Source organism: Aphis gossypii, chromosome X (assembly GCF_020184175.1).
Source record: "Aphis gossypii isolate Hap1 chromosome X, ASM2018417v2, whole genome shotgun sequence".
Classification (NCBI taxonomy): Eukaryota; Metazoa; Arthropoda; class Insecta; order Hemiptera; family Aphididae; genus Aphis; species Aphis gossypii.
In genome coordinates, this window is record NC_065533.1 from 55,249,331 (window position 1) to 55,277,145 (window position 27,815).

The 27,815-nt window shown below is 35.5% G+C and overlaps 1 protein-coding gene across 2 annotated transcripts; it reads left to right on the forward strand.

Moving 5' to 3' along the window:
- The first annotated feature begins 328 nt into the window (after positions 1–328).
- LOC114127753 (serine-rich adhesin for platelets) lies at positions 329–27,815 on the forward strand. 2 transcript variants are annotated; one of them, XM_050208082.1, is made up of 9 exons: positions 329–2,035; positions 5,278–6,606; positions 23,855–23,989; positions 24,229–24,874; positions 24,983–25,126; positions 25,190–25,770; positions 25,848–26,123; positions 26,194–26,692; positions 26,846–27,815. In XM_050208082.1, the coding sequence occupies exons 1-9, from the start codon at positions 1,577–1,579 to the stop codon at positions 27,298–27,300; spliced, it is 4,524 nt and encodes a 1,507-aa protein (XP_050064039.1). In that variant the 5' UTR covers positions 329–1,576; the 3' UTR covers positions 27,301–27,815. The 2 variants fall into 2 exon arrangements, with proteins under 2 accessions (XP_050064039.1, XP_050064038.1); XM_050208081.1 differs by having other exon boundaries at positions 331–2,035; positions 24,983–25,770.

Below are 27,815 nucleotides of genomic sequence, written 5' to 3' on the forward strand. Positions count from 1 at the left end.
AAGGCCGCGCTCGGAGCGTGTGACGAGCCTTTCAATAATTCAACAATAATAATATATTCGTGTACGCGATCATACGACGATTTACCGTTACCGGGACGACGTGAGACCCCGCGAACGGGACGCGCGCAACCGGTTTCGGCGGCGCGTAACGATCGTAATATACCGATACATAATGTACGGCGGCAGGTAAGTCGCGGAGGTGGTGCCTCTCGTCGGCGGCGACCTCTCGGTGGTCCGGTTCTTGGAGCCATGTTGCGTTTGCGGGGGGGCGCGCGACTCGCTCGTTGGTTGGTCGGCCGGCCGTCTTTTTATCGTATTGTAATTTCGTTTTTTCCATTGTCGTCGTCGTCGTCGTCGGCTCCGGCGCCGGAGAGGGGGTGACGGTTGGGGGCGTCCGCGCGTCCGTGCCGGGACGCCCGAATCAAAATATATCGGCTCCTCTCGGCGGACACGTCTTCCGTTCAGTTTGATGCACAGTCGCCGGACACGACGCAGCATAGCTATATATTATATAATATTATATTATATCTATGCACGACGGCGATTATATAGAAAATTAAAACATTTTATACGTTGCGTTATTGTAAGCGACCGACAACATTATTACCTAACATATGACTTTTTTTTTATTATTGTTTTTCGTGTGTTCGTTTTGGAGGCCGTTTGATTTTTTTTGGCACGGCCGCCGCCGACCGTTGATAATAATAATTATTTAGTGTGATAATTATTGCGAATCGTTTGTCTGCTGCACGGGTCATCACGCCAATCGTGACCGACCGAGCAGCGCGAAATCGCGGTTTTCGGCACTCGTTTTTTATTTTGTTTTTTATTTATTTTTTTTGTTTTGTTTCGTTTAACGCGCTTTTTAAGACTTTTGTTTTTTTTTTATTAATTCAATTTACTCGTGCCAGCAGTCCGTCATTATAATATATAATTAATATATTATTATCGTCTTGGTTTTTAGCGGTTCACAGAGTTCTATACAGAGTTTCACTTCAATATTTTCATATCGTTTATTTATATTATATAGCATAATATAAGACAATAATTATCGTGTTTTAATCCGTTGAATTTGTTTGTATCATTTCTGACCGATGTTTGTGTTTCAGGTGTATAGAACGGAAAACTGCACGACTTGTTTTTTCAACTAACCAAGCTGTATTGTGTAGCTGCCGTTGGCTTTTCGTCGTATAATAAATCACACACGTTTTAATACATAACATAATAGTATTATATTATACATAATATAATATTATTATATAGTGCACCAATTCTACACGCTGTCGTACTATATTTGTGGAAATCACTCGCAGAGCAGATTTGATATACATTATTATTATTTTATTCGCTAATCTATTTATTTAATTTTATTTATTACTTTAAGCTATTTATCGTATTTGTAGTTGTTTTTTTTCTTTTTACATTCATTAATATTACATTTTATAGTTTTGTATTTATACATAATAGCGATTCGTCTGCGATACGGTTCACACGCCGTTATCCGTGGGTTTTATGTGTTTTTCAACGAAAACGTTTTGTTTCTGATTCAGCTGCTGTGTAATCAGCGGTCTCGGCGATGGCGGACCAACAACAGGAACAGTACGAACAGCAGCACAGGCGTTGGTACGCCGAGTGGATCCGCAAGCAGTACGACGGGCCGGGCTGCCGGGCCAAGATCGTCGGTCGGGCCAAGTACGAGCAGATAGTGCGCGCGGTCAGGGGCGAGTTGCGGCGGGCGGCGGACAACTCCAAGTTCCGGTTCTGGGTGCGGGCCAAGGGTTTCCGGATGGGAAGACCGACGTCGTCGGGCGCGGCGGCGCAAGTGGACGACTCGGCCGTTTTGTACGTGGTGGACACCAGGAACGGAGGTACGGCGGTCGCAGCGAGCAGCGGATCCAGGCAGCAGCAGCAGCAGCACTTCGTTTACAAGAAGGTGGCTGTGGTCGACGAGTTCTTCGACATAATATACAGGGTGCACTGCAGCGGTGGAGGTGTTTCGGCACGACACTCGGGACAGAAGCGTACACACCGGATGGTGAGTACCTATTTGATATACCTCTGTAAATTTATCTTTCGTTTTTAAAACACGCCGCGCCGTGTCAATTAATGATTAGTGCTTAGATTTTTTGTAATAGTATGGGGGGAGGGGATTACGTCTAATGACCGCGATAGCGGTAAACGAATAAATGTGATTTATTTAATTATATACCTATATGTAGTATTCTATTGCTGCGTAACTAATCGATTTAACTATTTTGTTAAAAACTAAAAATCACATAGAAAACATCAATTTTTATTTTAACAATAAATTATATGAGACATTTTACTAATGGATAAAATTAATCCATCGGGTGGATTTGATACCTCCTCCGTTAGAATGCTCCTACTGCCAATCACACGGGTGACGTATGGGGTATAGTTATACTGTACATCATAATATAAATATAATGATATTTATTGTCCCAAACAACAAAATTTAAAAAGGTCATTAAAACTATAATATATGTTATATGTATAATGTATGAAAAAGTAATTTTAGAAGGACCTCTCCAGTCTTCTTAGGTACCTACTATGTTTTATGAAGTTATTTATAATAATATAATATGTTAAAATATATAACCTACGAGTTTTAATAAGACGTACACTTATTTAAAAATATTACACTATACATAACTTAACACTAAACATTAATTGTTTTTAAATTTTTTTATGATTTCTTGATATGTAGGTACCTACATAATACGTTTTTTTTTTTTTTAGTTACTTAAAATAGTAAAATGTATCATCATTAATTGATCAAGTTCAACATATAATTGTCGGTAGGGCTTTTTGTAGACTGCAGTCGATATTAAAATTTAATATTATTTAGACTATATAAGATTATACGTTGGTAGGTAAGTGCAGGGCAAAAAGATTGGGGTCCTCTCTGAGATTGACTTTAATATTTCTTTCCGACAACCGCATGGATTACAATCTTTTTTGCCCTGTACATTGAATCTTTTACCTTTAATGTTAGCGAACTGAAACTTTTTCTCTCTGAATGGATTTCGACATTCAATAATAATTGTTCTGAATTCACGATGTAATAATATTGAATAGTACCATTATTTCTAAATTGACAAAAATGGACCTTTCTTTACTGTATATACCTACTATTCAAATTGAATATAATATAATAATTAACTTTTTAAAGAAAATTGTTCTTTAATTTTTCATTAAAAATATGTCAATGGGTATAATTATGTATACGTATAGGTAGGTACATAAATATTAGAAGTAGGTCGATGTTTTAAATAGGTATGGTCTTAAACGAATTTTTTTTCGTAGATATATGTCGAACTGAACCAGATTTTTTAATAATTCTTAAATGAAATATACTTATGATGAATATTGTATTACATTTTCAAACTATACAAATTGAATATTTTAAAAATTCCTTACTACAAACTATTTATAATTTGTAAATTGTCGTGATGTTGTCTGGTTTCGTAAAAGTTTAAACATCATAATATGCATATATACTAAAGAAAAAAAATGTCTGTACATACAAATATTTTTATTTTTTATATGTACATAAAAACTACCTAGGTGGCTCTAGGTGTGATTTTATATTAATTTTTTAAGAATTTTTATCGAACAAATATTTTTTTATCGACATTAAGAGAAAAATTAAAAATTGATCATAACTATTTATATCTCAAAAAGAGTCAAAATATTTTAAACAATGGAAATGATAATATAATTACTAGTGAAAACGTCAGATTAATCTCATATTATTCGTTTTTAAATTAAAATTTACTACAAAATAACAAAAATTATTTGAGGAAAATTGTAAGAAGTTATTTTACCATAATGAATATACAATATCGGAAACATTTAACTACAAACGCTCATAAAAAATTTAAATAATTTTCAGGTAGGTATACATCTTTTTAACACAGGTTGCAAAACATACAAAGAACTTTAAATTAAATGTTCATACCTTAAATATAAATATTAAATATGTCATGAATTTTTAACTAGGTACACAACAATTTGCTAATTTTTGAATTTTTGTGATTTGGACGGAAAAAAATCAAAATTCCAACTTCTAATACCTCTATGTTTTCTTGTGGATTTAGATTCAATTTTTTTGCCATTTAAAAAAAAAAACTAAAATATTAAACATTTTAATTTAAATAGCTTACAACAATTATATAGTATAGCTTAAACACTGCAGTCTAAAAATGTTGAAATTGTATCATGTATAAAAAACGATAATATTAACACTTAGTATAAATTTCATTTTTCATTTTTTAATTACAACATAATAAAGAAATAAATTTTATCGAATACTTGTTTAGCACAAAAATTACTATTTTTCTTTAATTTTTTTTCTCAATTAGTAATAAAAGTATTAGGGATTTTAACTATTGACCCTCCCCCTCTCCAAAGTACCAACTAAATCCAATTGTTTCCAGATACTACCCCTAAAGTTAAAAATCAAAACGCCGGACATAATCTAAAGTAATGTAAATAGAATAAACCTTCAACTCAGCACTTGAAAAATGATAAACAAGCATAAAATACGGGTAAATTTTACATCTATAAAATATGCAATAGACAAAAAAAAGTTTAAAAACATTTTTGTTAGTTACTAGGAACGTTTGATATGTTCGAATTTTTTTCCTGCGTGTATATTTCTTTGAAATTCGAACTACTCGTATTTTAAATTTTGATTTAACTATCGAATTTCTAACTTTTTTTATTTCGGTTTGGTTTAAGTTTGACCTCTTAACTCAAATCAAGCACTTTGGTCCAGTTTTAAGAGCTTCAAACAGTTTTACCTCTAATAATTAATGTGTATCTACAGCTCTATGTCATATGCGTTCAATGTTATATGTCTATGAATATCAATATAAATATAAAATATTATAACAAATATTAAAGTAGGTATGTAATAACTGGTATCATTAGTTTATAAGTTAAATTTTTACAATAATACATAATACATATATACATAAATAGATTTTTAAAAACAATAGTATTTTATTTTTAAGCTTTTTCTAAAATATAGCATATCAAATAATTTACTAAAAAAATATATTTATATTATATTAATAATATTATTAATTATATTAATTATATTAATAAATATATTTTTACTTTATTTATTAAAAAAAAAAAAATTTAACATACCTACAGTATCTGCTTGTATACGCGTCAATATAAATAAGATTACGTGTTGCTGCAGATTATTATTATTTTGTATTTAGCCAAAATCTCGTGTTTTTGTAGATCATGGAAACGTACGCTTTTTTACCAAGAGAAGCAGTGACCGCGTTCTTGATGGGATGTCCTCAGTGCAGCACCAATAACTCTACATCGGCGTCTACTGTCGACGCGTCTGTTGAAGGTTTACAACAGACTTCACACGCCGTTACCAACGTTGAATTTTTTCAATGCCCTAACGTAGAGCAATGGTCGTCTTCAAAGTTTGCGTGTTCCACTCCGGTGAAACAGAACGAGGAAAGTAACAGTGTCGTAAAACCAGATTCTGTCGATGGTACGAACTCGATTGTCGCCACCGAAGTAACCATGGGGGCTGACAAGGAAAACGTTACGGATAACGAATGTCAAATCGCCGTGGTTGCGACGACGAAGGGTGGTAATAAGCGTAAACGTACGGTGCCGCTGAAACGTAACGTTCGACAGCCGTGCCAAGTCTTAGAAGCCACCACCGCCGCTATCACTACAGCCGGAAACTCAAGCTCGGACAGTAGTACTTTGAAGAACAGTAGTAACAGCAGCTGTACGCTAATGTTATCGTCATCGTCATCGTCGTTGTCGTCCCGTGCAGAATCGGGTAGTGGTGTGAGTAGATCGAGTGGAGGTTGGTGGTCAAAATGGGGAGTGTGTAGTAACGGTAGCAGATTAAGCGTAAGTATAGGTGGTAGTGATTTTAGTGGTGTCAACAGTAACATGCAACCCTTAGACTTGTCTTCGTCACCACTATTAACAGTTTCACCCACGCAAACGACTATTCGATCGTCGTCGTCTCCGTCCGTTGTCACCGATGATTTTTTTTACAAGCGTAAACGCATACGGCGTAGACGTGTTCGGCCAAAACGTTTGAACCGGTCGTCATTAGGTCGTCGTGGAGATAATTGCGAAGAGGATGACACGTCGATGAGTGATTGCGATAGTAATTATGAGGTAGTTAGAAATAGTTATAGAGACAGTGATAATGTTGGTAGTTGTGTTAATGTAGAGGCCGATGGAAGTATTATAGACGAACAACATACTGCGATGATGGGAGAAAAAGTTGACAGTGGAGAGATAGACGAGGAGGAATATGAAGGTCCTAGACCGGCTAAAATACAAAAACGAATGCGCGAAGAGATGGGTGATCGTAAATATAATAACAATGATGACGATTTCTATGATAAAGCGACATCTGCGGTGACGTCGATAGTGAAAACAACGGTGGCAACTATAAACTGTTGTGATGGTGACAATAGTCAAGAAAATGTCGAGGACGCTTTGTCAAGCAGTATGGTGACGGAAACACAAGAAGAATTCACTGAAATCGACAGAACTGAAGGCGATGAATCGGACGAAAACCAAGTAAGACTATATTAAAATATATATATATATTATTATAATCAAATATTAGTCATACCGTATACGGTCGTTACCAGATAAATTAAGACGGCGGCGGCGGCGCAATAACGAAAAACCAAGGGCTCTCTGTATTTCAATGTTACTACCGAAAATATATTAATATATATATATTTATTTTTATACATAGATAGATTATTATAATTTTTACATAGATTTTACACATTGTAACTAGTGTGGGATACACCTATTGAAAAACGCCGCCGCCGCCGCCTCAATTTATCTGGCAAAGACTTTATACAATAATCAAACTAGTAATATATTTTATTGGTGAATATTATAAATCCGTCGCAATTTTAAAGCAAGCTTAGTTTGACACCAACACCGAATTGGGCCTGGCCAAAATCAGTACTATAATAGTGGTAGAGAGGGTGGTGCACGCTTGTACGTAATAGGACGAGCCGCAAATAGGAGGGGGAGAGAAAGGCAAAGAAAAGGAAAGGAAAAGGCTGAGGAAGATGGATGACGGACGATAGGTCGACCGAGTAAGGTTAAAGGAAATGCGACTACTACTACTACTACTACTACTACTACGCTGTTATTACGATGGGCGATCGTAGCAGCAGTAGCAGAGCCGGTTACGATCGTGTGTGTGCGTGTCGCCTACACTGCCGAGAGCCGATGGAGCTTTGAGGATATTACGACTGATGATGATCGGGGGAGAGGGTGAGAACGGCAGCAGCAGCACCAGAGCACATTAGTGTGTCGACGATAGTGGTGGCGGAAGGGTGTGTATAGTGACGGCGGTAGCGTTAGAGGGTAGTAGGGATTTGGGGATTTGGGCCGGAAGGAAGAAGAAAAAAAGGGAAAAAAGCACCAGAGACAGGGATGGTGGCGAGTATGAGACGACAAGGGTGGTGGCAAGCACCGACAGTGAAGGCGGGTAGTAGTGTGCGTAGTAGTATAGTGAGAGAGTACAGAAGTGGGTAGTGGTGGGACTTTGACGGCGACGTGACGCGGTGCACAGGCCGAGTACTACGGGGTACACCACCCTCGGCTAACAAGCGGGTGGTGGGTATTCGGTACTACTACCGCCACCACTACTACCCTCTGCCATACGCACCGCAGTCGTTTCACCAAAAACCTCCCCTCGCCGACCCACGTATTATATATATATACACGCGCGAGAGCGTTTCTCTTCACCGCCTTTTCCGCAGTCGGTCACGATCAGGATACTCTACCCTCACCGCTCATCACCACCCACACCACTATCACGCTATCCCCCTCCGCTTTTCCCATTCACTACATATACGAAATCGGCAGCGGACCCGACAAAGTCCTCCTCGCGTCGCTTTGGGGTTTTAGTCTCCTCACTTCACCACCACTCCACAGTCCTTTCCATCGACGCCACCGTGTTCCTCTTATTTCGTTTGTGCCCTTCCTCTCCGCTAGCCGCCGACAAAAGCCCCGTCGACTGTAACACCGCCCAGCCTGGTTTTGTGTGTGCTCCTCTTTTGCGCTCTGCTACCCATCCACCCACCTTACCGCCTGCCAGCCACACAGGCCTTATCCGCCGACCTATATATACATATATACACACACACACATATATACATACATACATACATATATATATATTGTGCGTGTGTAGTCTCTTCGCGTAGCCATCACACCTCCACCACCACTACCACTACCTCTCTACGGACCGCATACCCATCACTGTTCGGTGGCAGCCATCTACACAAACCCCTGAGGCAAAACCTCTCTACCTCGTTCACTCAAGGCTTACTCTCTACCACTTTCCTCTCATCATCACACATGCACGTATACTCACGCATCTTGGGGAAAGTATGGATGTGTGTGTGTATGTCTTTCTACTATCTACCCCGACCCCCGAATACTATGTGTAGTAATAGTCAGAGGCACACACGTTTGGTCCCATCAATCCTCTTTCTCTTCCTTCAACCACTCTTCCTCCACTCATTGGCCACCACTACCTCCCCCACTGTTTACTTTGACATGGGCACAAACCTTCTTTGCCCACACACCACCACCGTCATTGCAACGTGGCCTTTTCACCTCCCCCCGTTCTGCCAGCCTAGTCCTAACCTTGGTCGACGAGCTTCGAAAACTAATCCGGCTCCACCACTACCACCGAATACCGCCTCCGTAAACAACTTCCCCTCTCACGCAACGGTCACTCGGTTACTACCATAGTGCGTTTTCTTATTTCGGCCGTCTTTTCCGGATGTGTACACCTAACTTACGATCGCCGCTGCTAAAGCATCAATATGCTTTGTGTGTACTGACAGCAGCTGTAGCTGACCGGCTTATTTCGGTGTGTTTACTCGTATTGTTCAAATTGTAGCAACTGTTTTTAAGTTTAAACGACATTTCAACAAACGAAAATCCAATATCCTATTCCAAAATCATTAAACGCCAGATTATATTGCGATTTCATTAAAACAATAACTATGACTTTCGTTTTTACTATAAATTATTAATTTATACGTATCACGGACATGAATAAAAATTTTAATACTATAGTAAATAATAATACATAAAATAATTGTTTTTTGTAATAATTTATTGTAAAAAACTATACATAAAACTAATTTAATTGAAGTATACGTGTTGTCGAATATGACATAACACATTAATACGTATTATATCTTTTGGTTGGTTAGGTTTAATATAGAGGCATATTTTTTATGTAGAGAAACCACGTGATAAACCAGTATCAAAATATTTGTCTGTACATTACAGTCTTTTTACATACAAGTTTTATTCGCTAAATTAAAGTCGAGTAACCGAAAAACGTTCTACCTGAAATGTCGAATAGTACGTTTCTGTGCAAAATACTATAAAAGTGTAAATATATTAATCATGAGTTTATTTAGTGAAAAAAATAAATATCATGGTCTCGTGTGCTATTTTAATCACGTTTATACAAACGCAGTTGAGTGTATTTGCATGAATTTGAATTTTTATTGAAGTTTATTTTAGACGTATAAAAGTATATTTAACGAAATAATTGGCGAAATCTTTATAAGACCCTCTATTTTTCACACTCACTTACCACCGGCGCCCTCATTGACATAAACTGGAATACTAACGATCATGTGTGTACGTCGTCCCCTCGTTCGCTCGCACGCGTTGTCGTCGTATTTTGTAGGTATAGTGTTCACGAGTATGGTCGTGGCTCGTGCCCCCCATCCCTTTGGAAAATGCCCGTGTTTATTTATTATTGGTTTTTTTTCACCCACTGTTACTAAGGTGTGGTGTGATGTACACACTTTCACATACATAATATACTTCCCTACATCGCACCTGTCGTCCTCGCCCACTATCTCATACCTGAGTGTCGTACGCTTGAGTAACAAAAGATATATATGTCGTAGCCACTTCGTGAAATCGATCTTTTCATGAAAAGCTATCTATTTCGTGAAGTGGAAACGGATTTTTCACACCTTATGAAATACGAAAATATTTTACGAAACGGTTGCTAAAAAATTATTATTTCAATTTGACATTGCATAATTTTTTTCACAGTATGAGATAATTCAATTTGAGAAAAAAAAATATTTACAGCACTCAATTATTATTATTATTATTATTTAGTTATAAGTTGTATTCGGTCTATTGAATTTGCATGTTGAATATAATTAAATACAAAGTTTAACTTTGAATATTTTCGTATATGTATTTTGTCATATTTTGGGAAATGTGTATATTTGAAAACTTTTTATTGTATTTTGTACAACGTATAAGTACCTAAATTATTTTAAAAATGTCATTATTTTTTTATACATTTTATATTATTGGTCAATATTGTGTTTAGATTAAGTTCAAAGAAACATATTTTCCAAACTAAATTATCTTTACTTAATAAATATATTTATCGAAAAGTATTGTACGATTAGAAACTTAATGGTGTTCACTGTTCATATTCTGTGTTGTTCGAAAAGATAAAAATCTGAACATTATGTGTATTACGGCGAATGTTATTTTGTATCTTAGTTCAACACACGGCGTCGCGTAATTTATCGCCCATAACTATCAATTATAGTTTTTTTTTTTTATTATTATTATTTATTTAACGAAACGAAAACTTACAATCTGTAAATAACAAAAATACAATAAGTAATACAAATAATACATCTTAACAGGGCTTGACGGCTTGAGTGAAGGGTGACGCCACTTCAGATTAATTATAGTTATAATCCATATAATTTAATATACCTATATATTTTTTTAACTACGTCTAATACGTACTTTTTTCCCAATTTTTTTTTCGATTAAGCATTTATATATAATATATTTAATAAGTCTTGAATATTTATAAATATTACTCTGTACAACTTAACATATCAAAATTCGATTTAAATTTATACGTTGTATAAAACGTCTTGTATAGTATATTGAATAATATGACATTGATAAATAATAGGAATAATTTTGTGTGATAAAATTATTTTGCGAATTGGACGATCGTATTGTGAAAAATTTACACCATGTCAAATCGGAGTGTCCATTTCATGAAAAAGTGACCGTTTCGTGAAATATTTTCGTAGTTTACGAAGTGTGAAGAAAAGACGTTTCCATTTCATTAAAATCGACAAATTTACACGAGAAGATAGATTTCACGAAGTGGCTACGATATACCCTATGATGTACCCTATGATAGGTGAACGGCCGAAAGATACACGGCCGTATTTGTAACGGCACAACGATACGATAATTTAAAATTCACACATTTTCGGTTATACATTCACTTAACAATGGTATATGGTGCGGCGACCGCCGAGGCGTAGAGGGGTAGTAGTCGGGTAGACGATTAGAGGGATGATGCCAAACACGTGCGCTTCAATATACCCATATATGCACGTATCGAAAGATACGTTTTTCACTATTATACACGATCACACTACTGTGCAGGACTCCACACTTTTACCCACTACTACGCGCACACATAAACAGACGCTGCACTCCCTCCCGTTAGTAAACTGGCCTATTTTTATTATAAATGTGTAAGCGCCAAGTTTAAAGCGCATTTCTCTCTCTCATCTGTCTTTCGCTATACGTTTCTCATTCTCGACTCGTATATGCGCACGTTTTTTTTCTTTTTTTTTTTTTTTTATATACGTTTCCGGACACGTATTTTTTTTCGTTTGCTTCGACCTTACAGTACAACGGGTCCGATATAGTGCCCCGGAGCGGTGGTGTCGGTGACGGGGGGTTTAGTAGACGGAGGGTTTATAGAGGATATAGTAAAGCTACAGTGGCGGTGGTCGGGGTCGTTTACGCGCGCGGGGTACTGCTGCCATACTCTACAACAGATATATATATATATAATATATATCTATAGACATATATAGAGGTGCACATATATGGGACCCACCGTACACACACACACACACTCGTCGTCGAGTCTTTTGGTACGTATAGCGAGGGTGACGTGTGCGTGTGCGGGAGTGCGGGTAACGGGACCCTTACTTACTACACCACTCCGCGCACTAACCCTCTCGCCGCCGTCGATACCCTTGTCACACCCTCCGTCGCTGAACACACTCGCACCGTATATACCGCATGCCGCTCTAAAAACGGACGACCACCCCCGATCCCTACACACCCGCGTCTAAACTTGTCTGCCTGCCTCGTACTCGTTATCCTTACGCGCACACACACATACACACACACATATATACAAGTGCACACACATAAACTCACGCATTCCTTCTTCTTTTTACTACCCACCGCCGACCATCCCCTCGGTTATATGCCACTCACTCTTGTTCCCTTTACTACTGCGCGAATCGTACCTACCTACCCTTCTATTTCGTTATTCTTGTAATACTACGTATACACATATATATACGATTTCACTATAATATTTGTTGACGGGTTGTGCACACTCATGACACTATCATAGTACGCTATACAATTTATATAAATATATATATAATATTGTATATTCGAGAATCTGTCCGGCTATGTCTATACAGCTGCTACTACAGCACCCAACAACCACGTATCGGTTCTGAGTCGCGCTCGCTTTCTAAAGCGTCATTACGAGCTTTGTTGAATATAATTATAATAATAACCAGGTAGGTTTGGACCTACGTCGTAGAGAAATGTATTCCGGGCCGGAATAGGATCTTTGCTATTGATAAGGTGTGCGGAGGGAACTCTCAAAAGGTAATACGTCGTCATCGTTGTAGTGGTTGTCGTTGTCGTCGTTGTCGTCGTCCAGCCGGGCAGCCGGTCAGTTGGTGGTATGATGCAAGGGTGTAGTGGTGGTAGTTGAGGTGCCGGTGGCGGAAGGTAGATACCTACTATACCGCCGTCCTCCAAAACTGGGAACACTTCCCCTTCTCTTTCACTCTTTCTACACCCCCCTCACCCTGGTTCACGGCAGTAACAGCAGCAGCAGTAGTAGTAGTGTAGACCCTTGTTGCCGACAAAGTTCCCCTTACCTCGTCCATCGCTACCACCGTCGCAGCCGTAACAGCACCAGCTGTCAGTCCTTCTTCGTATAGTCGTTTCCTCTCCTTGCCACCGCCCCTGGGACACACAAAACCACCCCTCTCCTCTAGCCACGTTCCTCTATACTTCCACTACTACACTATATACCTACCCCATTCCGCATGCTCTATGCGTACTTCCATTACCGTCCTGCCCAATATTACTATACAACAGCTAAAGCTATACCCTGCGGCGGCAGCAGCCGACGTCATCAACGCTACTGCTTCTACTGTTCTCTGCCACCACCCCCGCCATCGTCGTTACCAATCTACTACCATTTCCGCCACCAACAGAGCAGTTTTATTTTTTCTCTATAGGCTCTTACAACCACCGCCTTAGAAAGCCGTTTGCTACCGTATATACACTGCAATCTTTCACACGACACTATACTTCGTCCGCCATTCCTAAAAATTATTTCACCCCTACGGCTACCACTTTTTCCTAGTCTTCTGAGTAACTATCTGCACTACGTTATACTGCACGCGTATAATGTGAATAGCTAATAAATCCTCGGACAAAACCGTGCGCAGCTTTAAGTACTTACTGCTCATCGCACATATAATATGATCATAATAATAATAATAATAATAATAATACACATGTGAATAATACGTTTTTAATATACAATATTATATATATATCAATATAATATGCATGCGCAAATACAGAAATCTCTACTCTTTTGTGTTTTTAAACATCTAAACAATCAACCAGCATTTAAATCTAACATAATTTCTTCCAGCGTATTCAGCCCTCGGTGTACTATTATAATATTTACGCTGGCTATTGGTTTTCTCTTTCGCCCGCGCTTGTATAGGCCCAAATTGATGCGATAGCTGCTAATAAAAAGCTCGTGTATTCTGTTATATCACAGACTGTTTATTAAATTGTTTAGCATACGAAAACTGTAACTCTCCACCCCGTTGTCATTGTTATATACGAAACTTTTTTTTTCTTAATACACACCATACCTCGAACATCATGGACACCAGCGCACCGCAATCATCGGTATCTCTTATTATTGTATACATTTCATTTTCACCGTCGTTTCCTTTTTCTCTTTTATCGTCATCTCATCCGTTCGCAGTGTTTCTTTTTATATATTCTAACATTTATATACGACGCACAACCAACATACTCTTCCGGGTTTAGCTGTATAGGTATATAGAAAACCTGGGTAAACGTCGTATTGGATGTATGAATATTTTTTTGCTATCACAAATTCACAACGACTATGCGCGAGAAAAAAAAATATATGTTGCCAAGCGTTTTTCGAATAACGTCATCACATACACACAAATATACACACACACAAACACACACACACGCGAGAATATATATACTTTTTCAGTATATCTATACCTATATATGTGTATATTTCGTGTCAGTGTATCGGCATTCTACCCGCCCATGCGGAATCCGAACAAAGTCCCCTTTTCGCCCACATTGCCGCCGCCATCAGTCCAGAATCGAACGACGTATCCACCTCACTCATTCGATTCCCGGAATGGAATCTATGATCTAGTGACAATTTCAGTTTTCCGATTACTATTGTTAGGAATTTCGATTTCGAAAAAAGTTTAAACGAAAATCGTATTTGAAATCGTTTGTTGTTGTTTTCTGGTGCACTGTATTACGGCTTGTTTGTTTCACCGTATATATTATTTGTGTTTCTAAAACATATCGGTGGTCGGTCAGTGACTCTATAATTTGTCATCATAGAAAATATTTCGGCACAGTAATAGATTAAACACCAATTGATCGGTGTTCGTGTTGTTATATTAGTGAAGTGTAGTCTGTTTCATAATTCATATCATGTATATATATATATGTCATGTCTGTATGTATAGGTCTAATAAACGTATATGTGTGTTTAGAGAAGTTTTATTTTTATTTGAAGGGTGTTTAATTGTCACCGGAGAGAATATCGTATTATGTTACCACCGCACCCACCACTAAAATATTTGCCCAGTATTATATATAGTTCTGTATTTACTAGTTATGTTATATAATATGGCATGTATATATATATAACATAAGTTTATCGTTTAATAAATAAAACATATAAAAAACAATATATATATTAAATATATAAACAAATAATTGTAGTGATAAATAATGAGTAATGATAGTATATATAGTGTATAAACAGTAGATACACTTTTGACAAAAACCACGTCATTGTCGTAGTGAACGTAACGCTTTTGGCGGTGGCGACGGCGAAGGCGACATAGGCGGTCAGTCCTCATCAGTCGTCAGTCGGCAGCCAGCCAGCCAGCCAACGACACGTACCGAGGTCTCAACACTCTCTCACTGTTTCTCTCTCACTTTATATTTTACATTTTCGCGTATTTAAAATATATTTGATCATCGAGTATTTATTTTGTTCGGAAAAAATTTATTTGACAGTATTATAAAAATACATTTTATGGCGTTTTTTGAAATGTAATAAAATAATGTTTTTCTAAAAAGTTAGATTTTCTTTTATAATTAGTATTATATACTTAGATATTACTTTTTACAGTTTAATTCAGATTCTTAGTAAATAGCGATTCTAGCAATATAATTGCATTATTAATTGACTTGATAATATGTTATTGTATTTATCGTTAGCTTATTAGAAAATTAATTCTGTTAGTAAAATATTGTTTATGTATAAAATAAAACATTTTTAATCGAACAAATAATATCCGAAAATGAACTAAATCGCGATCAAACTTATTGCTTAGACGTGCCGATAATTATTTAAATTTTACTAATCCGAAAGCAACTATGTCAGCCAAACGGAAGCAAGGACTGAAGGTAATAATTAAAATATTTATTGTTTACTAAAAAAAAAAAATTTTTTTTCTAGACGTATACGTATATATGTAGTATATATATATATAAATACGTAGTATACTCTCGGTAAATATAAAAATAAAAATAATGAGTGGTTTTTTTTATACATAAATATTTAAATATTGTTGTAACATTTCGTTCAAATGACTAGCATTTTAACGAAATATTATAAAAATGTAATCTAATTACTAATGTATAGTATATAAGTAAATTCGATAAAAGAAAAAAAGCGTTTGTTTTTAGGAGGTTGTGGTATACGCAAGAGTAAAACCGTAAATATTATTGTTTTAAATAGGTACCGATCGTGATAACGGGTCGCTTGTTGTTATTGTTATTACTATAACGTCGGCGGCGGTAGCGGTAAACTGGTAGAGTGAATATGTGTATACATTATTTAAATTTTATCTCAATGTTATCAAAACAGCGGCGCCCGCCGTAGTCGGCAACCGCCGTCGCCCGCCACACCCGCTCCGCCGTCACGACAACGTCGTGATAACATGTTTTTTTGGCGGCAAATTGTTTACACGCATTTATGCAAACTTTTAATTTTATTTAGTTTTTCGACAATCCAAGTTTCGGCTCTGTACCTCACTTAGCGTTCGTGATGTGTGTACACTTGACCATCGCAGTTGTCACTATTATAACGGACCTTCCCTACCCTGACCCCTACACCACTGTTACCGTCCCGTCCACTCAGATACCACTCCCACACACACCCTCTCTACCTCCTAATGCTCCCGCTTCCGCCGACACCGCCGCCGGGCCGTTCCCGACGCTGTCAAATCCTCACCCCCCATTGACCCTCTTCTACCCTGCCACCTACACCAAAATCACCACCCTCGCCTTTATCGTCGCCGTCGTCGTCCAAAATACACACTACACAACTATACCACAGCGGGCGGCGTGGAGACGGTAGTGGTGGCGGCAGAGGTACTCGTCCTGCTGTCCCGCTACCCACCACCGCTTTTGCCAACACCACCACACTTCTACCTCGATATACAGACACATACAAGCGCACGCGCGCACACAAATACCAACGCCACTACACTCTCCCCTCATCCTCCTACCCACATCATCGTCGCCACCGCCTGCCCATCACACGACCACTCACCCCATCTCACACTGTTGTTCCTTCTCTATACATACTACACTACTATGTTATATCCTTTGCCGGAGGACGAATACATACACACACATATTCACACTCACACATATATATATATATATATATATAATATATATACGCATAGGACACACGGGACCACTACCACAGAACCGGAGGCAATGGGACCAGGACGGGAACGACGAAAAGCCCTCTTTTACCCTCAAACTCTATACCCACAACCACCACTCTCCTCTACTCTACTCATCTACTCTCTCTTTCTTCACAAAAGTTAGTAGACCCTACTGCCGCCGCTGCCGTCACCACCACTCCACACGATCGTCACGAACCATTACTATTATATATATTTATATATAGCACTACGTACTACTTACACTATTGTGTATGTGTGTGAAAATGCGTGTGTATAAGTATTGTGCACAGCATAAAACCTTTTTACTTCCACCACCACGCCCTCCTCTTTCTGAGATAACAAATTTCACTAGGAGAATAGTAGTGCTTTTTCTAAAACTTATAGTATCACGTCCTTTTCTCTTAAGTTCCAAGTTAACTCGAAACAATTTCACTACAGTCTTCTGTATACCTCTAAGAATCGTTAATTTTTATTTCTGTTTTCTTTTAAACACTACAATAACAATACATCGACGAACATTAATTTTTCCCTGTAGATTCTATACGCAGTCAAAAATGATTTAAACGACTTAAAAAAGGATTAATAAAATAACCAACATTATTGCATGCAACTCGGTAGTGCGTATAATATTTTAGTAATATATCTACTAATTATGGAAATTGTTGATATAATATGCATAAGTTAACGAAAACTATTATTAATGATATTATGACCATTGAATGTTACTATGTTTTTAATAATCAGATGAATTAGTATTGTGACAGATTTCATTCATTCAGTATATCTATTGCCACTCACTATACTCAGTTCATAACATAAATAATTTTCGTACTTTTAACAACGTTAGCCGAAATATAATATCATTTACTAGGTACCTATATACATTATACATAAGTGTATACCGAAATTGAATTTCTTCGTCTTATATACCTAGTAGTAACATAACTAATAAACTAGAACGTTCGCAGTCGGTATATAGTTTGGTGTGGTGGCGGAGGTCGGGGTATGCGTTTGTGGTGACGTTGCGGACGTGTGCTTGCGGGGGTCGTAGGGGTGTGGGCGCTACAGCAGGACGTTAGCAGGACGGGTAGTAGTGGTGGCAGCGGCGATGGCCCAAGGGTTCACACAGGGATTGTCACACCCCACCACTCCTACCTCCCACACACCATCGCCGACAACAAATTCCGGCGGCACCGCCGTTCTCTCGTCACAACTCCTCTACACCTCCACCACTGCATATCCCCATTATCCCCCAGGAGAAAACTCATCAGTTCTCTGTGTATGCGTTTACCCATACACACACACACACACATACATACATATGCTTGCGTGTGCGTAAATGTGTGCGTGTGCGTATATGTGTGCGTGTGTGGGGGGTTTTGCGACCGCACCACCTATCCGGCACAGCCCCGAAGGCCCTTCAAGCATCCGTTTTATATATATATATATATATATATATGTGGGTGTATGTGTGTATACGTATATATATATATATTGTATACGTCCTATATAGCCGATGCTGTTGGGTACCCTATTCCCAACGTACCCCTCTGCACGCCGCACTATCTGTTATCCCAAACACCAATACCTTCACCCCCGACCCCTCCGTCCGCCAATGTCGACAAAGCTCAACCGGAAGTGGCAGCACTACCGCTGGTGCAGGGTGGTGGTGGTGTTACTAATCCCCCCCACATCACCCATCGCAGTGTCGTCGTTGTCCTCTGCTGTGCTATATCGCTGTTGCCGTCAGCGTCCCACATCGCCTCCCCCCTTTCATCAAAATTCTACTTTACCCTCTTGTGTTTCAAAGAAACCCTAGTAGTAGCAGTAATAGTAATAGAATCAATCCTGCTGTCCAAACTCATCTCGGACCCACTATACCTCCGGTCTGATCGCTGCCATATCGGACATTCTCCCAACAGCTAACACAGTCATTCTTATTTAATAGTTACTGTACAGTTACTTCGCACATCCGGTCCACAAATAAACAGAATCAATACACCCGCAGTACACGATCGGTAATATTCTCTTGATTGGCTGAGACTCGATGAATCTGCAATGAACCATGTTTTTATTATTTTCTGATCTTGCTACATAATTTTAACGCCGGTCGTAAAAAAATTAAATGTTTTTGTTTAGTGAAACATTGAAAAAAAAATCACCAAATTAATAAGTTTTTTTTATCTTTTTTTATGTTTTTAAGTAGGTATTTACTAATAAGTATAAAGAATTTGGATGTATTATGCGAATTATGATTTGGTTTTATAAGTCTATATAGTAGTCATAATAATTTGTAAGCGATGAATTCTAAAGTAATACAATACTGTTTCATTTCTATACTAAATTTAATAATATTACATTCGTATAATAGTAACATTGTATTATTATTTATTGTTGTAGGTATTTACAAAAAAAAAATTGATAAATTTTATTTGGATAAAATTAATTAATACAAACGATTTTTGTTTCAAAATTTAAATAATTTATAAATGTTGTAAAACATGAATAATTAGAAACATTTTAGAGACAAATAAAACAATACCAGAATTATAATACGTAGTTTAAATAAAATGATTATTATACCTATTAATTAATATTCAATTATCTATTTATAATGTACATTTAAATCGCACAGTTTAATAATATATCCAGATAGTCCTGATTTATTTTATTAAATTCGCACTACTATAAAACATAAAAGTATACCTACTAAATTACATTATAAGTTTACACCTATACCCTTAGGGATATTAATATATATTATGATAAATTATAATAGTCATTTAACATTAATCTCGAAATTTCGAAGTACTACTAAGCGTGGTCATAGTTTGGTAAATTAAATTATTTAGTTATATTCTTCTGTAGATATTATATTATTAAGTTATTTATCTAATTACACATTAGATCAGTATAGATATTAGATACCTACTATATTATATTATTATTTATTATCACGTACAATTACAAAATACCTATGTGGCTATTGCTATATCCTACATAGTATAAAAATTATTATTTTAAAAGTAGGTCTACTTCCATCCGGATGTCCACATTTTTAACTTTAAAATACTGAAAGTTACATTCATTATACTATAATAGTAATTTTTTCAAGAATTATTTCTTTGTAACTACCATTTATTACAATTATTACTATTATCAATAAACAACATAGAAGCTAATGAATAGAAGCGAAAATGAATATTCGGTAATTTTTTACTAAACGATTATATTGAAGTACCTATTTAAAATATTTTTTTTTTAAGTGAAAAGAAAACTGTTATTATTTTCTTATAATCTGTGCTTTTTAATTTAAATTTGATAAAACAAATTGCTTAATTTATACAATAACAATTTTTAAGTAAAAAGTTAAAATGATTACATACTTCATCAAAGTTTTAATAAGTAGGATTAATATAATACACAATAAAATTTAACACAAATAGGAGATTTACGTGTTCTCACTCCTCAAGTGACTTACTAAGGATAGGCGGAACACAAAAATAACAATTATAAGAGAAATCTCCGTACATACGGACCTCCTTAGAAAGCATTTTATGTATTTATTTATTTTTCATATTTAGTGTAAATACGACGAATTTTAATCATAAAAGTCAAGTTATCTTCAAATGGAAATATACAACACTTATCTATATTTTAACTAAATCAATAATTATTTTATGTACTTGTATAACAAACCTAATGGAATCGTTAATACCTATATCGTGTATACCTACGCTAAACAACTATTGAATATAAATACGCAGCTATTAATACATTAAAATTAGTTAATAACATATATTAATCAATACTAAACGCACTTGGATGCTTTTGGTTATATTCATTATTACGTGTAACGTATTTAAGCGTTTTGCCTCAAAATAAAAATTTTAGATGTGAAGTGAGAAAAATATTGGTATATATGGTTTTTATAATGATGTTTTTTGTAACGGTTTTTTTTTGTATAGAAGTAATGATCAAAAGTTTCTCGTGGAATCTTTTTATGGATCAAAAATCTAATTTCAATTTTTCAACAGTTTCCTCAAGCGTGAGGAAACCCTTTCGAAAATCGTCGTAGATTGCTGTAAATATATTGTCAGCATGCGTGGCTTTGACGAAACGTCAGCAACGAGATTTTATATTAGCTTCGCATAGAATCATTTATCGAATTCGATATGTGATGATACGGGTATAACTGTTGTATGTATTGCCTTTAAATTGAATAACATAACGATTACAATGGTGAGTGAAGCGAGAAAAGTGTCAAGCAACCGTCTTTTGTATCTTATCCGAATTTGTATAATTTATGCTTTCTAACGAATTACTCAAATCATATTTTACATCATTAAAATGTAAAAATACAATTACTGGATTTGAAAAGTATTATAATATCAAATAAACATATCGTATGTACAAAATAACAGCCTTTTAAAATCAATACACGTTATTACACTATTTAATACTATTATAACTTATTAGTTTTTATCTTTGATTGTATAGGTACTTATTTTGAGAACGAATGCAATTTACATAATATATAATAATATTATGCAAAATAAATTCAATGTTTATATTTTAATGTAAAGAAAAAAATATTTGTACCAAAGGTTCAGAATGACATTCAAAAAATATGAACAACACAAATATTATGTATTGTAAATTTATACGTAAATAGCTTATTGGTTTTTTTGCGTGAACATGTGACATATCCATTGTTAGACCTTGATCGAAGACAACCTGAATACCTTGCATTAGTGTGTAGAGATGTTAAATACCTACTCATACCACCTGAATTTTTTCCAAAATAAATCAATTATCAAGAAAACATAATACTATGTTACGTGTATGATGCCTATAACCATAACTGTGGTATTTTAGTATTAATATCGACGTCCGACACCCCCGCCACATTTGTGATTCATACAAAACACGAGATCATTTTATGACTAAATTATAGTCCCAATAAGCATATTATAAAAATTATAGATACTTAAGTACCTACCTTAGGTATTCCAAGTAACTTAATCCGAGTTATGCCTATATACTTATATTTATTGTTGAATACTATCGTAAGTGGAATCGCAGATTTACTTTTAACATAACTAAATTACAGACATCTGTAAAAACAAACACATAACAAATTCATTTCAAGTCTATAATATACTATGTATTATTTTCGTGAAAAATTGTATTTCTCTGTTCATTTATCTTTTCGTTTAACTTTTCGAGTGAAAACATAATACTTAATAAATTTGCATTTATTTATATTTTATATCATATAAAAATTTTATTTTTTAGATATGTATTAACTGTAGTGTATTGCAATTATTTTTTGATTTTTTTAAGATTGAATTTTATAATTACTAATACTGTTACACTTGCGAATTAAGAGCAATATTCATACTTAATATAATCACAAATATTATCATTCCAAAAAAAAATACTACCGAATTATAAATTATAATATTACCATAAAAAAAAAAAAAAAATGGATTAGTTTTATAAAAAAGTAAATTATTTAATATTTAATTCTAGTATGTAAATCACATTAGAATATCTGAAATTCTGAACCCCTAATCCTATCTATTTTATTTAAAAATTAATTGATCAAAAACTTGAATCTTTGTGTCCCTTTTGATCGGACTTGCTTCCAACATAATTGTAATTTAAACGATAAACGAATGAATTTGTTTATACTTTATTTTTATATACTTATTTAGTACTTCCGAGTAACCTAACTGTACCTACTGTATACTTCCAATTTCAGACTACACACCAGTTATCAAACTTAACCTAACCTGTAAGATCGATAAAAAAAAAACAGTTGGATATCCGTCTATTAGTATTAATCAATTATTTTTTAACTGTTAAATATTTTATGTTTCAAAAAATTTCGTAATTGGAATATATAAAAAAACATAAGTGCTAGGTAAATAATAATATATGTACGATTTGAATACATATATAGGTATATAAATTTGATTACAAATAAAAACACATTTATAGCAATATTTGTTAAGCAAATGTTTTTCTATAACTGTAGCACATAATATATAGATTAACATATTTTCAGTAAATTTACGGTTGATATAATTATAAGTTATATAATTTTATAATATTATAATACTAGTAGGCCGAATAAATAAAACTAATTGTGATTCTAAAAATGTACGAATTGTTAAAAATTTGATTTAATATAATAATAATATTACTTATTAACATGGGACCTTATACTTTTATAGTATAAGATCTATGCGTATTACGTAATAAATAAATTCCAATTAAGTACACATTTAAAATACCTACACAATAGGTTATTATTATTATAATATAAGATTCGTTCTATTGTATAAAGTTAAAATTACTACACCTTTAAGTTTGTTTTGAATTAAGTGTAAGATGTTAGTAATCAAATTTTAATTCGTTCAAATTCGCCATAATCAAATCACAATCGTCCTTTTATAATTTTAATTTATGAAATATAATAAAGTATCTTTATTTCGTAATATTTTATTTATTATATAATATGCATAATTTATTAAATTTAATGGTGATTTATTTTAACTATATTAATATAAAAATATTTATAAACTGATTTTATTGTTTTAATGAAATTGTTATTTATTTTCTAGGAAAAGAGTGCAGCATTGCATTCGCCCATAAACAAAAGGATTAATGGCACTGGCCATCATCCTTATAATATGCATCATACATCCAGGAGTATTATGAACGGTCTTGCAACGTCTTCAACACCATCCTCACTATCGGTACTAACAAAATATAATTATTTTATTTTAATAATTAAATAATTAAATTTGAAAATCTTTTCCTTATTAAATTATGATGGTATTTATTTTGAAAAAAAGCATTGGTTCGTAAAATTATATTTGAAAATTTAGAATGAAACTTAATATGCTTTAATAATTGAAATTACGAAATAAATTACCATATCAATCTATCTTGGACTTATAGTATATTTTATAATTTTATGTTATTTAATTTCCAGAAGTCGTTAGACACAATTACTACCAGCAGCAACAGTCACCATAATTTCCACCGGCATTGGTTAGACATGGCAAACGATTCTGTCAATAACAGTAGTATGATGGACGTGGATGGATCGGCTGATGACAACTCGATGGCAGCCGCTGCAGCCGCAGCTGCTGCTGCTCTGCTTTTTAGCCCTCCGTCGTCTGTTGGCAGTGGTATCTCACCCGGTGGGCCGTTATCGTCCTTACATCCCAACTCGCATCTTGCACATCATCACGCTTTGTCACCATTGGCTCCACTCGCATTGCCACCTCATTCGGCTGCGGGTATCGGGCTAACGCCTGCGCATCATCATCATCATCAGCACATCCAACAACAGCTACAACAGTATGCAGCGGCTGCTGTTGCCGCAGCCACCGCAGCAGCCGCGGCCGCAGCTGCAGCGTCTTCGGCTGGTGATTCGACATCACCACCGCCAAATTTGCCACTATCTTTGCCTCCAATGGCCCATCACTACAACCAAAACAACAATATCAGTGGTACAAACAAACGTCGAAGTACCAGTGGTACAGGATTGACAGTACAACAACAGCTGTATCGAAGAAGTGGGACTCCTACGTCCTCCACTACGTCGTCACCTTCACCAAGACAATTGAATTCCAGTAAGTTATTTACTTTTAAATAAGACGCTTGATAATTAGTATTAATATAATACCAATAATATACTAATTTATACATAATATACAAATACATTTTATTTTGTAATTTAGAAAATGACGCTGATACAACAACAAGCAGCACTGGTTTGCACGAGAACAGCAGCTTTTCGACATCTGGACTCCCAACTACTACGACAACTGTGCTCTGGCCACCTTTGGGACTTCTCACTGCAGCGCATCAGCAACATCATCATAGTATGTCATCACCTCCAAAATTTCAGCAACTATTTGGTTCGTCGGTTAACTCTCTGGCCACAGTTACAGCTGGATCACAAGTCCTACCATCGTTGCCACCACCGCCAATTTCATCACCATCATCTTCATATAGGTTACCATCCAAAGAAACAAATGGTATGGCAGTGACTACTACTAACGGTAATGTTACTGGCAACGATATTGGAATTGGAACTGGTGCTGAAAATGCAATGAACGCAGACGAAGATGACACGGCAATTGATGATGAGGAAGATGAAGAAGACGAAGAAGATGAAGAAGAAGAGGAGGAGGACCTTGATGATTTTGATATCGAAGAAGGTGAAGAAGATGGTGATGAAGAAGAAGGAGAAAGAAATGCAGATGGTGGTGATGGAAATGGTGCACAAACTCGACGATTGCGCAGGCAACAAGTCAGACGTTTACGACAACTACAGCGTGCTGGTAACAGTAATAACAATGCAAACGATGGCACTGATTCTGGAATTACTACAAGCTACCGCCAACACTGGCAACAGCCTTCAACTACCACAACTACTGCTAACTCTTTATCACAACAGCAACATCAACATTCTGTTGGATCATCTCAACATCATATTGATCCAGAGCGTTTAAAAGCATTCAACGTGAGTTTTTTGTTGTATTAAAAATAATTTTTTTATAAATTTTATTGATTTTTAATTAAATTATTTCCAAAATATAGATGTTTGTCCGACTGTTTGTGGATGAAAATTTAGATAGACAAGTGCCTATCAGCAGACAACCCAAAGATAAGGTACAGGCAATTATTGACTCGTGTGGAAGACAGTTTCCTGAACTTTCAGATAGATCACGTAAGCGTATCAGAACCTATTTGAAATCATGTCGTCGCAATAAGCGAAACACGCCACAATCTGGTGGTGTTGCTTCATCGTCACCTCCTCCGCCAACTAATCCATGGCCAACAAATGGTTCTTCTTCTGATCCAACTGTGCAGCCGGTATGAATTGACAATAAATACCATTTATTTTATTTTTGTCTATTATATTTTTATGATATTTGTCTTACAGCAAAGACCAACTCCAGCACATTTAACAAGTGCTCAAGCTGAAACTATATTAGCAGTAGCTTGTCAACGAGAGTCGGATAATGCCAGACGAATGCGTCTAGGTCTTGAACCAGTTGCACAGCCTTATCCATATTCGGTTACTCCAACATCGGCATCTAATGTATTTCAACAACCATCTGGTACTTTATTATTAAATCAAAATGGAAACGGCGGAGCTACATTGCAAATGTCATCGACGTCATCAGACGAAGACGCCGCTGTAGGCGACAGTAGTTTTGAAAAAGCAACTTCTAATGCTATTGAAACTGATAATGAACATCGCAATGGTAACAACGAAGCAGAAAATCGAGATGGTTGCGACCGTCGAGAAGTAACCGAATCTGTTGAAGGAGGTTCTGGTGGCGATTCTGCAAACATGACCAACACTGTTAATGACGAATTGAACTTGTCAAATGTGACTAGTGGAACTAACGTTACATCTTCATCTCCTAATAATAATGGTAAGGCAAAAAAGATAACACATTGTGGTTATATTATTATATAGTAAATTACTATTAACTTGAAATGCTAAAATATAATAGATTGTTCGAGGTAAAAAAAAAATACCTATTTAAACTTGTTTAATAATTAATTGTTTTTGAATAATTTTGTAGAAATTGCTGGACCGACCGACCTGAGTGTTAATAAATCTTCTTCTGCTACCACTCACAGTATGGGTACTAGTACTATGGCTGCTATTCCTCCAGCACCAACAGGAGGCGGATACATGAGCGGTTCTGGTTTTAGAGGTCTCTCTACATCTACATCAACTACGACAGTCAACCACCGTCGAGTCAGCAGTAACAACTCGTCTTCGGCTACTGGTATGCTTCAGCTGTTTCCAACCATGAACACGGCATCCAGTATCTCCAGTGGTACAACTCCCGCGCTTCCAATACAACCATCGATGCTTAACCAAACAACACCGCCAGTACAACCAAGCAGTAAACTTTTGAATAAAGCTGATGTTGTAACTGTTAGGCAACTTATTGCTGGTTACAGGGAATCAGCGGCTTTTCTATTGCGTTCGGCTGATGAACTAGAACACCTTTTGTTATTACGAGGATAATTTTTATTACAAAAAAAATGTAGAATAGTCAAAAAACGTGTTAAATTTTTTTTTTTTTTTTTTTTAATATCTCTGTTTTTGTGTAAAGTACAAACAATTTTTAACTAATTTGTGATTATTATTTTTTTTTTTTTGTGTTTGTGTGTGTGTGTGCAAAGCACAGTCAAAATTCTTTTGTTATGTTTAGTGTACGATTTGTTATTACTTCTTCATATTAATGAAGAGGAGGATGACATAGAGTGTACCAACGACATACGATAGGATTTTTGAATGTGCTATTTATATTATATTGTTATTGGAGTCAAAAATAAACGTAACATAAATATTATAGTATTATGACTATTATTATATATATATTAAATTATATATTATTATTATTATTATATTATTATTATTATTATTATTATTATTATCATTATTATTATTATTATTATTATATTATTATTATTATTATTATTATTATTATTATTATTATTATTATATCATTATCAAAATAAAAGTATTGGAAAATATAA